Source organism: Coregonus clupeaformis, chromosome 33 (assembly GCF_020615455.1).
Source record: "Coregonus clupeaformis isolate EN_2021a chromosome 33, ASM2061545v1, whole genome shotgun sequence".
Lineage (NCBI taxonomy): Eukaryota > Metazoa > Chordata > Actinopteri > Salmoniformes > Salmonidae > Coregonus > Coregonus clupeaformis.
Window position 1 is genome coordinate 39,410,819 of NC_059224.1, and position 19,710 is coordinate 39,430,528.

Consider the following 19,710-nt stretch of genomic DNA (forward strand, 5'->3'; position numbering starts at 1 on the left):
GGGTTCAAATTACATTATGAAGGGCAGCTCAGAACAGCTGAAGATGGATTTTAAAGAACTGATTGGGTCTGTACTTGACACCAACAAACGCTCAATAATATCTGACCCTCTGTCCTCCCTAAATTGTGGCATTGAACGTTTCAGCAAACTTTTAGCCCTCCATAACTGGCTACGAGAATATTGCAGCTCTGTGGGTATAACATTTATTTACAATTTTGATACCTTCTGGAAACATAGCTCGTATTATAAGGAGGATGGGATCCACACAAATCATTTGGGTTCCTGGATCCTTTCACAGCATTATAAGGCTGTGTTGAGACAATTACTTATCAATGACCCAAGTCCATTTAATTTAATCCTTACCATTGTGTCGCTGAGTTGTCATAATCATTCAGCAAACGTACATTATCCTAGGGGCGTTGGAAGACACAATGTAAATAAACTAATTTATGTCCCTCTTTCTGCCCGGAATGCCTCTGCTGATAATACAGCCATTGTATGCAGTAATCATATGCCTATGAACCAGAGTAATACTGTTAGCACTGAGGTGGTGTGCCCTAGTAGGAAGTCCACTATGTTCAGCTCACCTTGCACTAATAAATATAACCTGAGTATGTCTACATCTGCTAAAGTTCCCAGTAAAGCAAGAAAAATAATCAAGCATCCCAGAAAATTGTAAAGATAGCCCACATTAACATATGTAGCTTAAGAAAAAAGGTTCATGAAATCAATAAAAGACATTTAGAAATGTCTACATTTCCCACATTCCTGTAAAGCTTGGAGAGGATTTCATGTTAAATACTGTTGAAGTAATATGGCTACAGGTTCACCTGCCTCACCTAAAGCCCATTCTGGTGGGAAGCTGCTATAGACCACTAAGTGCTAACAGTCAGTATCTGGACAACATGTGTGAAATGCTTGATAATGTATGTGATATCAATAGAGAGGTATATTGACTGGCTTTCATCAGGCTGCCCACTCAAGAGAAAGCTTCAAACTGTAACTACTGCCTGCAAGCTGGTTCAGGTTATCAATCAACCAACCCGGGTAGTTACAAACAGCACAGGAATTAAATCATCATGTATTGATCATATCTTTACTAATGCTGCATAAATGTGTTTAAAAGCAGTATCCAAATCCATCGGCTGTAGTGATCACAATAAAGTAGCCATATCTAGGAAAACCAAAGTTCCAAAGACTGGGCCTAATATTGTGTATAAAAGGTCATACAAAAGTTCTGTAGTGATTCCTATGTTGTTGATGTAAATAATATTTGTTGGTCTGTGGTGTGTAATGACGAGAAACCAGAAACTGCACTTGACACATTTATTAAATTATCTTAGTTACTAATAAGCATGCACCCATTAAGAAAATGACTGCAAAAGCTGTTTAATCCCAGTGGATTGATGAGGAATTTAAAAATGGTATGGTTGAGAGGGATGAGGAAAATGAGATGACAAATAGTTCTGGCAGTACAACCGATTGGCAAACGTACTGCAAATTGAGAAACCATGTGACTAAACTGAAATAAAAGAAAAATAAACTACACTATGAAACAAAGGTAAATGATAGAAATAATTATAGTAATATGCTTTGGAGGACCTTAAATTACATTTTGGGCAAAAAGGCAAACTCTGCTCCATCATTCATTGAATCAGATGGCTTATTCATCACAAAACCCACTTATATTGCCAAGTACTTTAATGCATTTTTCTTTGGCAAGATTAGCAAACTTAGGCATGATATGCCAGCAACAAACGCTGACACTACACATCCAAGTATATCTGACCAGACAAGAATTGTAATTTTGAATTCCATAAAGTAAGTGTGGAAGAGGTGAAAAAGTATTTTTGTCGATCAACAATGACAAGCCACCGGGGTCTGACAACTTGGATGGAAAATTACTGAGGATAATAGTGGACGATATTGCCACTCCTATTTGTCATATCTTCAATTTAAGCATATTAGAAAGTGTATGACCTCAGGCCTGGAGGGAAGCAAAAGTGATTCCCCTACCTAAGCATGGTAAAGCCCCCTTAACTGTCTCAAATGGCTGACCAATCAGCCTGTTACGAACCCTTTGTAAACTTTTGAAAAAATGATGTTTGACCAGATAAAAATGCTGTTTTACTGTTAACAAATTGACAACAGACGTTCAGCGCGCTTCTATGGAAGGACATTGAACAAGCACAGGACTTACACAAATGAAAGATGATTGACTGAGATAAATTGATGATAAAAAGATCATCAATTGATGATAAAAAGCTTTTGACATTATATATCATAGTCTGTTGCTGGAAAAACGTACGTGTTATGGCTTTACACCCCCTGCTATATTGTGGAAAAATAGTTACCTGTCTAACAGAACAAAGATGGTGTTCTTTAATGGAAGCCTCTCCAACAAAATCCAGGAAGAATCAGGAATTCCCCAGGGCAGCTGTCTAGGCCCCTTAGCTGCAGTTAGTTTCGGAATGGGTGGCAAGGAATAAGTTAGTCCTAAATATTACAAAAACTAAAAGCATTGTATTTGGGACAAATCATTAACTAAACCCTAAACCTCAACTAAATCTTGTAATAAATAATGTGTTAATTGAGCAAGTTGAGGTGACTAAATTGCTTGGAGTAACCCCGGATTGTAAACTGTCATGGTCAAAACATATTGATACAACAGTAGATAGGATTGGAAGAAGTCTGTGTATATTAAAGCGCTACTCTGCATTCTTAACAGCACTATCAACAAGGCAGGTCCTACAGACCCTAGTTTTGTTGCACCTGGACTAATGTTCAGTCATGTGGTCAGGTGCCACAAAGATGGACTTAGGAAAATAGCAATTGGCTCAAAACAGGGCAGCACGGCTGGCCCTTGGATGTAAACAGAGAGCTAACATTAATAATATGCATGTCAATCTCTCCTGGCTCAAAGTGGAGGAGAGATTGACTTCATCACTACTTGTATTTGTGAGCGGTATTGACATGTTGAATGAACCAAGCTGTCTGTTTGAACTACTGGCACAAAGCTCGGACACCGATGAATACCCACAAGACATGCCACCAGATGTCTCTCCACAGTCCCCAAGTCAATAACAGACTATGGGAGGTGCATAGTACTACATAGAGCCATGTCTACATGGAACTCTATTCCATCAAGTAACTCATGCCAGCAGTAAAATTAGATTTGAAAAACAGAAATAAATACACCTTATGGAACAGCGGGACTGTGAAGCAACACAAACATAGACACATGCATACAAACACACATTAACAAACGCGCTATACACACATGGACACATTTATTTTGTTTTAGATATATGTGGTAGTAGAGTAGAGGCCTGAGGGCACACACTTAACATGATGTGAAATCTGTTATGAATGTAGTGTAATGTTTTTTAAATGTATAACTGCCTTAATTTTGCTGGACCCTGTCACGGACTCGTTGCTCGGGCAGGCTTCGGCGTTCGTCGTCCCCGGAGTACTAGCTGCCACCGATCTATGTTTCAGTGTTTTGTACTTTCTTTACTGTGTTAAGTAAAGTACGTTCTGCCAGTAGTTCGGTGTTCTGCGCTTGACTTCGTTTCCCGCATACGCGTCACCTTGACAGACCCCAGGAAGAGAAGCTGCTGTCTTGGCAGCTAATGGGGTTCCATAATAAATAAAAATACTAGGCAATCAGGATAGATAATAAGCAGAGTAGCAGGATTCGTTGTGTTTTCAGACGCCTTGACTTTTCCCAAATTGTTTTATGTTATAGCCTTATTCTAAAAGGGATTAAATAGCCTTTTTTCCTAATCAATCTACAAACAATACCACATGACGACTAAGGAAAATTAGTTTTTTTTTTAGAAATGTTTGCAAATGTATTAAATATAAAAAACGGAAATATCACATTTACATAAGTATTCAGACCCTTTACTCAGTACTTTGTTGAAACACCTTTGGCAGCTTGGAGTCTTCTTGGGTATGATGCTACAAGCTTGGCACACCTGTATTTGGGGAGTTTCTCCCATTCTTCTATGCAGATCCTCTCAAGCTCTGTCAGGTTGGATGGGGAGCGTCGCTGCACAGCTATTTTCAGCTCTCTCCAGAGATGTTCGATCGGGTTCAAGTCCAGATTCTGGCTGGGCCACTCAAGGACATTCGGAGACTTGTCCCGAAACCACTCCTAAGCTGTATTGGCTGTGTGCTTAGGGTCGTTGTCCTGTTGGAAGATGAACCTTCGCTCTGGAGCAGATTTTCATCAAGGATCTCTCTGTACTTTGCTCTGTTCATCTTTCCCTCAATCCTGACTAGTCTCCCAGTCCCTGCTGCTGAAAAACATCCCCACAGCATGATGCTGCCACCACCATGCTTCACCGTAGAGATGGTGCCATGTTTCCTCCAGACGTGACGCTTGGCATTCAGGTCAAAGAGTTCAATCTTGGTTTCATCACACCAGAGAATTTTGTTTCTCATGGTCTGAGTCCTTTAGGTGCATTTTGACAAACTCCAAGCGGGCTGTCATGTGCCTTTTTCTGAGGAGTGGCTTCCGTCTGAGTGATGCAGAGATGGTTGTCCTTCTGGAAGTCTTCCCATCTCCACAGAGGAACTCTGGAGCTCTGTCAGAGTGACGATCGGGTTCTTGGGCACCTCCCTGACCAAGGCCCTTCTCCCCCGATTGCTCAGTTTGGCCGGGCAGCCAGCTCTTGGAAGAGTCTTGGTGGTTCCAAACTTCATCCATTTAAGAGTGATGGAGGCCACTGTGTTCTTGGGGACCTTCAATGCTGCAGACATTTTTTGGTACCCTTCCCCAGATCTGTGCCTTGACACAATCCTGTCTCGGATCTCTATGGACAATTCCTTCGACCTCACGGCTTGGTTTTTGCTCTGACATGCACTGTCAACTGTGGGACCTTATATAGACGGGGTTGTGCCTTTCCAAATCATGTCCAATCAATTGAATTTACCACAAGTGGACTCCAATTAAGTTGTAAAAACTTCTCAAGGATGATCAATGGAAAGAGGATGCAGCTGAGCTCAATTTCGAGTCTCATAGCAAAGGGTCTGAATACTTACTTATATAAGGTATTTCTGTTTTATATTTTTAAGAAATTGTTAAAAAAATAAGGTATTATTATTATTTATTTTATTTTCTTAGCAAAAAATTCTGAAATCCTGTGTGTGCGTGTTTGTGTGGCGTCATTATTAATGTGTGTGTGTGTGTTTTGTGTGTGTGAGCATATGTAGTGAGTGAGTTTGTGTGTGTATGTTAGTGTCAGTGTAGTATATTTGGGTGTGAGCATAGAGCCAGTACAAGAATGTCTGTGCAAAAAATATATATATACAGTACCAGTCAAAAGTTTGGACAATACCTACTCATTCAAGGGTTTTTCTTCATTTTTACTATTTACTACATTGTAGAATAATCGTGAAGACATGAAAACTATGAAATAACACATATGGAATCATATAGTAACCAAAAAAGTGTTAAACAAATCAAAACATATTTTAGATTTGAGATTCTTCTAAGTAGCCACCTTTTGCCTTGATGACAGCTTTGCACACTCTTGGCATTCTCTCAACCAGCTTCACCTGGAAAGCTTTTTCCAACAGTCTTGAATGAGTTCCCACATACAGTGAGGGAAAAAAGTATTTGATCCCCTGCTGATTTTGTAAGTTTGCCCACTGACAAAGACATGATCAGTCTATAATTTTAACGGTAGGTTTATTTGAACAGTGAGAGACAGAATAACAACAAAAAAATTCAGAAAAATGCATGTCAAAAATGTTATAAATTGATTTGCATTTTAATGAGGGAAATAAGTATTTTTTCCCCTCTGCAAAACATGACTTAGTACTTGGTAGCAAAACCCTTGTTGGCAATCAAAGAGGTCAGACGTTTCTTGTAGTTGGCCACCAGGTTTGCACACATCTCAGGAGGGATTTTGTCCCACTCCTCTTTGCAGATCTTCTCCAAGTCATTAAGGTTTCGAGGCTGACGTTTGGCAACTCGAGCCTTCAGCTCCCTCCACAGATTTTCTATGGGATTAAGGTCTGGAGACTGGCTAGGCCACTCCAGGACCTTAACATGCTTCTTCTTGAGCCACTCCTTTGTTGTATTGGCCATGTGTTTTGGGTCATTATCATGCTGGAATACCCATCCACGATCCATTTTCAATGCCCTGGCTGAGGGAAGGAGGTTCTCACCCATGATTTGACGGTACATGGCCCCGTCCATCGTCCCTTTGATGCGCTGAAGTTGTCCTGTCCCCTTAGCAGAAAAACACCCCCAAAGCATAATGTTTCCACCTCCATGTTTGACGGTGGAGATGGTGTTCTTGGGGTCATAGGCAGCATTCCTCCTCCTCCAAACACGGCGAGAAAGAGTTAATGCCAAAGAGCTCCATTTTGGTCTCATCTGACCACAACACTTTCACCCAGTTCTCCTCTGAATCATTCAGATGTTCATTGGCAAACCTCAGACGGGCCTGTATATGTGCTTTCTTGAGCAGGGGGACCTTGCGGGCGCTGCAGGATTTCTGTCCTTCACGGCGTAAAAGTTCTTGAAATGTTCCGGATTGACTGACCTTCAGGTCTTTAAGTAATTATGGACTGTCGTTTTTCTTTGCTTATTTGAGCTGTTCTTGCCATAATATGGACTTGGTCTTTTACCAAATAGGGCTATCTTCTGTATACTACCCCAACCTTGTCACAACCCAACTGATTGGCTCAAACGCATTAAGAAGGAAAGAAGTTCCACAAATGAACTTTTAACAAGGCACACCTGTTAATTGAAATGCATTCCAGGTGACCACCTCATGAAGCTGATTGAGATAATGCCAAGATTGTGCAAAGCTGTCGTCAAGGCAAAGGGTGGCTACTTAGAAGAATCTCAAATATAAAATATATTTTGATTTGTTTAACACTTTTTTAGTTACTACATGATTCCATATGTGTTATTTCATAGATTTGATGTCTTCACTATTATTCTACAATGTAGAAAATAGTAAAAATGAAGAAAAACCCTGGAATGAGTAGGTGTGTCCAGACTTTTGACTGGTATATATAAATACTAGGAATTATATAAAAAAGTAGGAAGTAAGGTGTGTGTCTCTGCAATGGGTGACACTCCTTAAAGGGATAGTTCACCAAAATTACAAAATATCACATTGTTTTCATTACCCTGTAAGCAGTCTATGGACAAGGTATGACATCAATCCATGCTTTGCTTTAGTTTCTCTGGCACTTTTTCCACATGCTAACGTTTTAGCATTTGTGGCACAAATCCCATTCAAGTCATGGACCGATATTAAATAGTTTCATGTCCAAATCATCCTAAAGTTTCTAAAGCTCCACAAAGTCACTTATCGATGTTTTGAACATGATGTGTGAAAATTGCTAATATCGGTCCCATGAGTTGAATGGGATTTGTGCCACAAATACTAAAACATTACGATGTAGAAACAGTGGCAGAGAAAGTAAACCGAAGCATGAATTGCTGTCATACCTTGTCCTTAGACTGTTTACAGGGTAAGGAAACCAATATGTAATTTTGTAATTTGGTAATAAATGTATATTTGGTAATAAAGTATCGCCTTTAAAGGAGGAACATCACAGGTTAAAACATTTCAACAGAGCAGACGCACTCATCCAGAGAAAGGAGAGCACAGATTGTCAGTGTGTGTGTGTGCATGCATGTGTGCGTTTGTGTTTGTTTGTGCGTGTGCTGCGTCAGTCTAGCTCTATCATGTAGTGAATCAATACACAACATTGAAATGAGTATTTACTTGCCAATTGGTCAGAGCAATATAGCTCTGCTTCACTCTATACTTCACAAAGGAATAAATTAATCAGAAAACAAAGGGCAACAAAAAACATGTTAAGCAATCAATTTCCAACTTGCACATAACGAAGTGTTCTTGTACTGATCTGCAACAATTGGTTGAAGGTAGAGCTCTGATTGAGTGTGCACTTTACACTAATCAAATTAATCTCAAACTAGGTGTGGAGTTACTTGGCCTTGGTATGCTGTTTGACCTATTCAAATATCAAATATCCTCTTGTTTAGATGACAGGGAGGTCCAATCAGTGATTTTTTGCATTGTGTGTGCATGTGTAGAGGTGTGTGTCAGAGGTAGAGGTATGTGTGTATGCATGTAAGTGAGAAAGAGGTAGGTTAAAAATAAATCAGGGAAGTGTGGGTAGGGAATGGTTTGAACCTAGTACCCCAACCTTGATTATAATTTGATTATTTCAAAAGAGTATTAGCATTTTATCACTTATAAATAGATTGCAGCAAGAGGCATAAATGGCGTTTGCAGCTGTCTCCAATCTCACAACACTAAAGCCCAACTCAATGTGGAGTTGAAATTAATTCAACAATGCAGCTGCCATTTTCTCCATGGCTGGTTTAATTGCAGTGGTATAAAGTTCTGGAAGCATAATCTAATACACGCACGCATGGGACGGGTACACACATTTGTACACATGCACGGGAACATGCACATACATGCACAAATGGCACTCAGGTGCACACAATCAAGCATGTACTCCTATAAAACTAACAAAAACATATCCTGTATACATTCTCTTTCTCCCTCTCTTAATAACACATGCATGTACGTATGTGCACCCATGCACACACACACACACACACACACATTTGACTTTCATACCTAGAAAAGCAAGAGAGTACTGGGATCTTCCATTTTGAAATACCATGTATGAGGGTATAGTACGGTACCTTTCCTGTAACTCCTGTGTCTGGCATGTCTCATGAGCCAAGGAAAGACCAAATCTGAGGAGGAGGAATTTTGTTAAGAGGATTAATTGTGAGAGGTTGGCATGCAGACCTGACCATACCGCCAAGTAACCTTGCTATTATTATTTTTCTGTGAAAATATCAGATTTTTTGTTTTGTTTTGAACTTGTAGGCTGAGAAAGCAAGGAAAATAAATAAATAAACAAATGAGTAAAAGTGCTTTTAGAGAGGAAGGATAGACGAGTCTTCAGCTTCGTCTTTTATCCTGACGCCCTCAGCCATACACACAACTCTGTGACAGTCACACCGCTGTCCCTTTGTCTGGGTGCAGCCATTCTGAGATGAGGTCAGTCCAAGCTACTGTTGTCTTTGTTTGCATCAATTGCTTGACACCATGGCCTTGTGCACCTCGTTGCACTTGAATCTAAGTTTTGGGGGCACAGGTTTTGGGGGCACATATCTATGAGGCAGAAAACCTGAAGACCAAAACCTTGTTAGTCGGGTATATTTACACCTCAAATTAGGGAATTGGGGTGTCTCCATTTACTTGGGAGTGTGTCTCTGTCTAATGTTTTTGGACAAAGTAAAAAGTCCAATAATGGTAAAAAAAAGTCAATATCTACCTCTCCTGTCTTCAAACGATCAGGAGGATAGACAGACAGCGGTCGTTGCGGGTCTTGTCTGGTGTGTCTCGCTGGTCCTGCGGTGATGACACAGCTATGCGGTAAGGCCCCATGGGATGCTCCGGGCACTGGTGGAAAGGGGGAAAAGTGGGTTTGGACAGAAGCATCTTTCATAAGGATGCCCTGTTTAGCTCTTTTACCTCAGAGACAATAACAAAGGGAGCTCCCGCCGGCTGCCCTCAGAGTCCCACTGGATAGAGTGAAACTAGCCCAGGCTCCACTGTGCACACAATATGCCTCACTCACCAGGAAAGCCCAGACTAACAGAGAGGAGAGGGTGTGAGCCAAGTAGAGAAAAAAGAGAAAGTAGAAAAGAGATGGACAGAAAGAGAAGGATAAGTATGAAGGCACAGATAGTGATACACACAAAGAACAACCGGACAAGCACAGATACTGTATGTTTACAAAAGATGGATGGAGAGAAAGAGAGTTTGGAATGAGTCAGGTTTTGGTAAAAAGTTAAAAGACATTAAAGTATAGGTGACTGGTAAGAAAGAGACTGGACACATGATTCCATTCTCCAAATGGAGCAACCTACTCTGTCTTGCGCTTGTGTGCATTTGCTAAACTGCCTCATCTACAGAGTAAATCACTCCAGAATGGCCACTTTATACAGCAAAGGAAATGTTTGCACTACAGATAAAATGGCTGGAATATACAAATTGATGGATAAATTCTCCATCAATTAGCGCTTATGTCATCACCATTACAGCCGTGACATTGGTGACACTTCTCATTCCCCCCTCATGTAGACCAAAGAAAAGCAAAAAGAAAAGCTAAAACAAAGGAAATTCTTATTATCTCGACATTGACAGTGAGCGGCGGTTCCTAACCATGGGTTCACTTCACTTAGCATAGCGTATTTATTTTTCAAGGCAAACAACAAACTGATATGAAAATTAATGAGAGGCACTTTATCTGCTTCTCTAAGCCATTGAACCTCGCTAGGAAACAAAATGTTGACTCTTATACATGTTCCAAAATGTTCTTACTTACTGCTCAGCAAGGTTTCTCGATTAGCTGTCGGAATTTTGGGATGAAAGCTCATGCAAAGCAGGTCACCAGGAATACTGTAAGACAAAGTAAATACATTAATATTACCCCTCATCTATATCAGGGTAGTGGTCAATTTAAATTCAAGACTCAATTCAGGAAGTGATTTGAATTAGAAGTAAAGAGCTTCTCCAATTAAAATTGACCCCAACCCTGATCTACAGTATGTGTGACTCGTTTCAGGAAACTAGGCGTTAGTCGCACGTCACTACTTCACAGGAGAGGCATTTGAACGTAAGCTTTTTTTTTTTTTTTATCAAAATGCGTTTTTTGGCCTTAATAACAAACTTGTATGCCATCTGTAAATACGAATAAAACTGTTAAATTACCAGCCACGGAAAAAGACAGGAAAAAGACAGGAACCTTCCCGCTAGCCATGATTGGCTGAGATAATGGATGGGCTGGACATGCCAAGAGATGAATTTGGATTGGTCTGCCATTTAGCATACTTCTGTCTATAACATGAGCTGGTCAGTATGTGTAGGTAATCCTTTCTAACGCAGCTTTTTTGAAAGATATCACGTAGTAGAACTGCAACATTTCTGCTCTCCACTTTCTGGAGGACAGAGTTGTGAAATCAGTGGAATGCCCGGTGGAATTGGAGTATGATAGCTAAGGAGATGGAGAAAATTCTGACGTTTGATTGCAAATATGCAGAGGGAGTCGAAAAGAGAACACAGAGAAGGCTGTTGTATAAAACACCTGTCTCTGCATTACATCTTCAAACTAAGGGCAACCATGACATCCGTGACAGACAAGGAGAAGCGTCCATCCAAGTATCCGGGTAAAATAGTCTAGCTAGCTATATTTTCAGATATTATACGCTTCTAATTTTGTCAGAAAGTCGTTTTCATTTCAAGTTAAAGTGTACTGTTAGCTAGTTGACGTTAGCTGGCTGGCTCACTAGCTAACGTTACGTGTATGATCTGTTTAGTAATATTATTCATATCTTAGACCCATTTCTATTGCTAGTTATTGTCTAATGTTAGCTAGCTAGCTATCATTGAACCTGGTTGGTTAGCTACCTGCAGGTTCATGCAGGGTAGTAATGTTATGATTTGGGATTATGGTTAATTGTTTAGCTAAACATGTCTAAACAAAAGACACCATTATGCAATTAACAATTTCACTACACCTTCTGTATCCTGTACATGTGACAAATAAACTTTTATTTTATTTTATATAGTATGTGTTTACCAGAGAACATGACCTGCACCAAATGTAAAACGTTAGGCCAACGAGACAGTGTCCAAATTCTAAAATTCTCCGGGAAAATGCCCTGCTATTATTTTGCCACACTCACAACCGTAAGCTATTTTCTGTAATTTGGCACACCATTAACTTGTAAATAATGATCTTGCTGTGAGTTTATTTTAATGTAATAATGAAGACAAATGAGCTAAAGTGAAGACGTTGTCAGCTATATGATATGGTCATTATTTGAACTGGCTAGCCAGCTAACTTAACATTAGCTAGCTAGCTAACAAGCTAGAAACGAACCAAAACATTGTTTAGTACATTGCTTTTAGTTGCCTGGTTTGCTAGATTGACATACAGTGGGGAAAGAAAGTATTTAGTCAGCCACCAATTGTGCAAGTTCTCCCACTTAAAAAGATGAGAGAGGCCTGTAATTTTCATCATAGGTACACGTCAACTATGACAGACAAATTGAGAAAAGAAAATCCAGAAAATCACATTGTAGGATTTTTTATGAATTTATTTGCAAATTATGGTGGAAAATAAGTATTTGGTCACCTACAAACAAGCAAGATTTCTGGCTCTCACAGACCTGTAACTTCTTCTCTAAGAGGCTCCTCTGTCCTCCACTCATTACCTGTATCAATGGCACCTGTTTGAACTTGTTATCAGTATAAAAGACACCTGTTTGAACTTGTTATCAGTATAAAAGACACCTGTCCACAACCTCAAACAGTTACACTCCAAACTCCACTATGGCCAAGACAAAAGAGCTGTCAAAGGACACCAGAAACAAAATTGTAGACCTGCACCAGGCTGGGAAGACTGAATCTGCAATAGGTAAGCAGCTTGGTTTGAAGAAATCAACTGTTGGAGAAATTATTAGGAAATGGAAGACATACAAGACCATTGATAATCTCCCTCGATCTGGGGCTCCACGCAAGATCTCACCCTGTGGGGTCAAAATGATCACAAGAACGGTGAGCAAAAATCCCAGAACCACACAGGGGGACCTAGTGAATGACCTGCAGAGAGCTGGGTGTCACGATCGTTGATGAACGGGACGGACCAAGGCGCAGTGTGATATGCATACATGTTTATTAGACTATTAAACACAACGACAAAACAAGAAACAAAACGTGACGACCAAGGTACACAAACAACATACCTAACACGGAACAAGATCCCACAACCCACTAGTGCCAATAGGCTGCCTACGTATGGTCCCCAATCAGAGACAACGAGCTACAGCTGCCTCTGATTGGGAACCACCCCGGCCAACATAGAAATACACATAATAGATCTAAACATAGAAAATACAACATAGAAAATCACACCCTGACTCAACAAATAAGAGTCCCCAGAGTCAGGGCATGACAGTACCCCCCAAAGGTGCGGACTCTGACCGCGCAACATAAACTTAACAGGGTAGGAGCCGGGTGGGCATACCACCTATTCTCCGCCTCCCTGTTGCGCCCCTGGTCTGGTCTGGACCTCGGCGCGCTGCTTCCCTCTCCTTCCTCCCACGAAGTACCAAGCCCTGTCTGGACCCTGGTGTGGGAGACCCCGAACCTGGAGAGGGGCTGACGTCTGGGTCTGGACTGGAACCGCTGACTGGAACTGGACCCGACGATGGTGGAGCAAACTGCTCTGGCTCCGGAGTGGAGCCACTGACCGGAGCTGGATCAGGCACCGGTGGAGCGGACTGCTCTGGCTCCGCAGTGGAGCCGCTGACCGGAGCTGGACTGGACCCCGGTGGAGCGGATTGCTCTGGCTCCGGAGTGGAGCAGCTGACCGGAGCTGAACTGAGCACCGGTGGAGCGGACTGCTCTGGCTCCGGAGTGGATCCGCTGACCGGAGCTGGACTAGACCCCGGTGGAGCGGATTGCTCTGGCTCCGGAGTGGAGCAGCTAACCGGAGCTGGATCAGGCACCGGGGGAGCGGACTGCTCTGGCTCCGGAGTGGAGCAGCTGACCGGTGCCGGACCAGGCACCGGTGGAACAGGCACGGGCCGCGCCGGACTGGACACACGCACCACTGGTCTGGTGCGAGGAGCAGGAACGGGCCGGGCCGGACTGGCGACGCGCACCACTGGCTTGGTGCGAGGAGTAGGAACAGGCCGGGCCGGGCTGGCGACGCGCACCACTGGCTTGGTGCGAGGAGCAGGAACGGGCCGGACCGGACTGCGAAGGCGGACTGGAGGTCTGGAGTGGAGAGCTGGCACAACCCGTCCTGGCTGGCTGCCCACTTTCGCACTACACGTGCGGGGCGCTGGCACAGGACGCACTTGGCTGTGCACGCGCACTGGCGATACAGCTCGTAGGACTGGCGCAGGATATGCGGGACCGAGGAGGCGTACTGGTGACCAGGAACGTTGAGCCGGCACACCCCGTCCTGGCTGGATGCCCATCTTTGCACGGCACGTGCGTGGTACAAGCACAGGACGTACAGGAATGTGCCGGTGCACTGGCGGCACAGTACGTAGCTCCGCATAACATGGAGCTTGCCCAGTCATACGCCTTCTCGCATGAGTACGGGGAGTTGGCTCTGCTCTAACCCTAGGCTCCGCCAACCACCCTCTTAGCCCCCCCCCCAAAAAAAATTATTGGGACTGTCTCTCGGGCTTCTTCCTCGACTGGCTTCCTCTGTGCTGCCATTGCTCCTCTCCTGCCTGGGCATCTACCTTTGCCCATGGCCCTTTCCCCGCAAATATCTCCTCCCATGACCACCATTTGCCCACCTGTGACATGGCAATTCGCTCTTCCTGGGCACGCTGCTTGGTCCTCGTTTGGTGGGATCTTCTGTCACGATCGTTGATGAACGGGACGGACCAAGGCGCAGCGTGATATGCATACATGTTTATTAGACTATTAAACACAACGACAAAACAAGAAACAAAACGTGAAGGGAAGGTACACAAACAACATACCTAAAACGGAACAAGATATCACAACCCACTAGTGCCAATAGGCTGCCTAAGTATGGTCCCCAATCAGAGACAACGAGCTACAGCTGCCTCTGATTGGGAACCACCCCGGCCAACATAGAAATACACATAATAGATCTAAACATAGAAAATACAACATAGAAAATCACACCCTGACTCAACAAATAAGAATCCCCAGAGTCAGGGCGTGACACTGGGACCAAAGTAACAAAGCCTACCATCAGTAACACACTACGCCGCCAGGGACTCAAATCCTGCACTGCCAGACGTGTCCCCCTGCTTAAGCCAGTACATGTCCAGGCCCGTCTGAAGTTTGCTAGAGTGCATTTGGATGATCCAGAAGAGGATTGGGAGAATGTCATATGGTCAGATGAAACCAAAATAGAACTTTTTGGTAAAAACTCAACTCGTCGTGTTTGGAGGACAAAGAATGCTGAGTTGCATCCAAAGAACACCATACCTACTGTGAAGCATGGGGGTGGAAACATCATGCTTTGGGGCTGTTTTTCTGCAAAGGGACCAGGACGACTGATCCGTGTAAAGGAAAGAATGAATGGGGCCATGTATCGTGAGATTTTGAGTGAAAACCTCCTTCCATCAGCAAGAGCATTGAAGATGAAACGTGGCTGGGTCTTTCAGCATGACAATGATCCCAAACACACCGCCCGGGCAACGAAGGAGTGGCTTCGTAAGAAGCATTTCAAGGTCCTGGAGTGGCCTAGCCAGTCTCCAGATCTCAACCCCATAGAAAATCTTTGGAGGGAGTTGAAAGACCGTGTTGCCCAGCGTCAGCCCCAAAACATCACTAATCTAGAGGAGATCTGCATGGAGGAATGGGCCAAAATACCAGCATCAGTGTGTGAAATCCTTACAGAAAACGTTTGACCTGTGTCATTGCCAACAAAGGGTATATAACAAAGTATTGAGAAACTTTTGTTATTGACCAAATACTTATTTTCCACCATAATTCGCAAATAAATTCATTAAAAATCCTACAATGTGATTTTCTGGAAAAAAAAATCTCATTTTGTCTGTCATAGTTGACGTGTACCTATGATGAAAATTACAGGCCTCTCTCATCTTTTTAAGTGGGAGAACTTGCACAATTGGTGGCTGACTAAATACTTTTTTTCCCCACTGTATACTAATTTAATTTTTAAACGGGTGGGTTTATTGGTGTTAAAATACACTAGTTATGTTGTTTTGGACCACCAGTGCTGTAGTTTTTGTGTTTATACATAACGACAACGACAAGTTTGATATTGTATGACAATATAATGTTCATGATGTCACTGCGACAACTGTCAATAGACGTAGTATAAACCAGCCTTTAGCCTTGAAATCTTTTGTTGTTTAGTACATGTCCTCACATGTGAATCCTTAAAGAGATGGGTGGGGCTAAGGCTTAAGAGGGTGTGAACAATGCTGAATGGGTGTAGACAAAGAAGTGCTCTCCAGTAGGTTTACCAAAAAATTCAAGGGCCATTTTCTCAAAAGTGAGGTTACAAGTTTATCAACTTTCAAAGCAGAACTACTTTCCCATTGTTCCTCAACTGTAATGTATGATATACAATTTTCTAGCTCTGAGTCTACTTTTATCCAATGAAAAAAACAAAATTTCTAATTTTGCTTCATAAAACTGAATCGAGCCAGTCGCTCACATATACCATACCAAGTCAACGGTTTCCAGTGAACTGAAGTGAACCCGCAAGACTGTAGCAATGACCAATAATGCAAGGATGAAAAAGTGTCTTTATAGCACTTTTCCAACTTTCTAGAACATTATCAAGCCGTACACTCCTCCTCCTCCTATCTCTGTGTGTCTGAGCTTTGACTCTGCTCAGTGACCCAGTTGCAAGATCAACAACTAGCGCAATCTGGAGGTGTTGGTGGGGGTGATGTGAGGTGCGGATGTTGTCGTACAAACCTGCCCGGCAGGAGGTAACCTTTAGAGTCAGGTACTGCAGATTAGGCGCTAAACGGGGACAGTGTCAGGCTATGCATCTCATTACGGCCAGATGCTGCAGAGGGCATAGAGGGGTAGGGAGGAGGTGGAGAGGGAGGGAAGTGACTGGGTCCTATCTCCCTAACAGCTGTTGCTGTGTTAGAGGTGAGGAGCAGAATTATGGAAGGGCTAATTTCCCAGCGATTAGAAATAAGGAAAACAGACTGAGCATGGCCACTGCGGGCCCTTGTGGAACCATCACAGTTCTACCTCCTGCTTGTGTGTGTGTGTGTGTGTGTGTGTGTGTGTTTGTGTGTGTGTGTGTGTGTGTGTGATGTGAGAGGGTGTTTACGTGCATGTCAACTGGCCTCCTTAGCCTACCCAGAAATAAATTGTGGCGTCTTACACACAATCACAAGCATATGCAAACACACACAACCTAACCGTGCTGAAGCTGACCTTAATATAACCCTGATTGTGCAGTATAGAGTTACAAAGAGAAACGACCCCTATACACATTCACTCTATTTGGTTGATATAACTTGAAAATCATTCATTTAAAAAACATATTTACAAACTGGTCAATACACACTGTCACACACACACACACACACACACACACACACGCACACGCACACACAAACACGAAAACGACAATGCATAATCACTGATTGGAACTCCCTGTCATCTAAAGAAGAGGAGATTAGATTTTTGATGATTGAGTACATGCACACACACACCCACCTATTTGTGCTTGCAATGTGGAAGCAGCCATGACTGTCACTCTCTGGATAGGCCCTTGCCCTGCGATTAGAGAAAGTGTCAGAAGCATTGCTCATGCTAAAGTTCTATCCTGGGGACCAGCTAGCTGGACCAATTACATGCAGAGTGAGTGGGGGTCTTTGTCTTCTTTGAGGGTGTGCATCACTCCAATTTAACCACTCCACCCGAGCCCCACTTAAATGGAAAGGCCATCTTCACAATTGGGCTATTCCCAGCAAGCATGTGGTTCTGAATATTGATCGGCGTTATCTGTCTGCTGATGCAGGGTAAAATGGTTACCCATTGTAAACTCAATAGCATTCCGTTCTGTGAATGAAGTTGGGATATGGGCAAAATGTCAGTACTGTGATTCAGCACCAGTCATTTTGAGTATATTGCATTATTCAAGTATAAACATTGTGTTATTGCCAGTCATAAGGTTTAATGATGTTATAGGGCATGCATCATATCATGATAGCATTAAACTGAAACAATTCATAAAGAATGTAAAGTATTGGAAGTAGATGTTTTTTTGACAAGTAAATTGGTTAACTTAAACTGTTTTTCGTATCTGCATTCTGTTTTTAGTAGCATACATGTATATTTTTTTTCAATGAATTTCTGTACTTTTTTTCAATTAATTCTCACATTGTTGAGACATTTTTCATGGAATGTGTTGCGTTCCATTATGTGAATGGTAAGACATATCTATCCTCTTATAGGTGCAGTATCGGGTGCAGTTCAAGAGATGGGGGCCAGACAAAAAAGACTACCTTAAGACACAAATAAGACAGAAAATCAAAATATTTTTTTCTTAAAAAGTTCTAAAAGATTTAGTGCACTCTCTTTTTCTCTGCTGCAGTTCAAATTATTTCTTCCCTCCCATCATATGCCTGTCGTCCTGAACTGCTTTTATCGCTAGATGTCTGTCAAATAGAAACTTGGTACAAGTCTGTTGTGGAGTAACGAAAGAAGGAGAAAAACTCTGACAAAGGTTGTAACTTTGTCCAAAAGTTGATAACTCAAAATAATGACTGGAACTTTTGTCTATTTGGAGGTCAAGACTGGTAGTTGAGTCATCCTCCCTAAAGTTTTCCCTCTCCTCTTCTTTTTTGATATTTTTGGAGTGGAACTCATACCTCTATGGATACTGCGGCCTTCGTCATATGGATGTAGACATTATCTAATAGATCCATTACGTTATAACTGGATTATGTCTTCATTTTTGGACTGTCTTTTTGCGGCCACTGTGCTCTCTCCCTTTTTGTGTTCCTGGAGTGGTTCCACTCTGTGTGTGGGTGTGAGGAGTGGGATTTGTATAAATTTTTTCTGCCTCCACCCGTCTTACCCCCTGGTGCCTTTCCATCTGTCCGTCTGTTCATCATCTGTGATTGACAGTCAGAGTAACCAGGACAGGGTTTGACAGGTAGTTCCCATCGGTAGCTTTTACAGAAGCAGCAGCTGCTTGTCCTTGGGTCCCCCCCCCCCCCAAAAAAAAAACAAGGACAGTCACCCAAATGTAAAATATCACAATATACACTATATAAACAAAAGTATGTGGACACCCCTTCAAATTAGTGGATTTGGCTATTTCAGCCACAACTGTTGCTGACAGGTGTATAAAATCGAGCACACAGACATGCAATCTCCATAGACAAACATTGGTAGTAGAATGGCCTTACTGAAGAGCTCAGTGACTTTCAACGTGGCACCGTCACAGGATGCCACCTTTCCAACAAGTCAGTTCGTCAAATTCCTGCCCTGCTAGAGCTGCCCCGGTCAACTGTAAGTGCTGTCATTGTGAAGTGGAAACGTCTAAGAGCAACAACGGCTCAGCCGCGAAGTGGTAAGCCACACAAGCTCACAGAACTGGACCGCCGAGTGATGAAGGACGTAAAAATTGTCTATCCTCGGTTGCAACACTCACTACCGAGATCCAAACTGCCTCTGGATGCAACGTCAGCACAATAACTATTCGTCGAGAGCTTCATGAAATGGGGTTCCATGGTCGAGCAGCAGCACACAAGCCTAAGATCACCATGAGCAATGCCAAGCATCTGCTGGGGTTGTGTAAAGCTAACCTCCATTGGACTCTGGAGCAGTGGAAACGCTTTCTCTGGAGTGATGAATCATGCTTCACCATCTGGCAGTCCGACGGACGAATCTGGGTTTGGCGGATGCTAGGAGAACGCTACCTGCCCAAAAGCATAGTGCCAACTGTCATGTTTGGTGGAGGAGGAATAATGGTCTGGGGATGTTTTCATGGTTCGAGCTAGGCCCCTTAGTTCCAGTGATGGGAAATCTTAACACTACAGCTTACAATAACATTCTAGATGATTCTGTGCTTCCAACTTTGTGGCAACAGTTTGGGGAAGGCCCTTTCCTGTTT

General features: G+C 42.6%; 1 protein-coding gene across 2 annotated transcripts in view; it reads left to right on the plus strand.

Annotated features, from left to right (window-relative positions):
• Nucleotides 1-18,927, plus strand: part of LOC121534708 (protocadherin-1-like) — a 395,998-nt gene extending 377,071 nt beyond the window's left edge. For both annotated transcript variants that reach the window (XM_041841294.2, XM_041841301.2), the window contains one exon: nucleotides 18,044-18,927. In XM_041841294.2, the coding sequence (XP_041697228.2) occupies nucleotides 18,044-18,099 (56 nt within the window). In that variant the 3' untranslated portion in view covers nucleotides 18,100-18,927. The remainder of the gene's footprint in view (nucleotides 1-18,043) is intronic.
• Nucleotides 18,928-19,710: the final 783 nt, after the last annotated feature.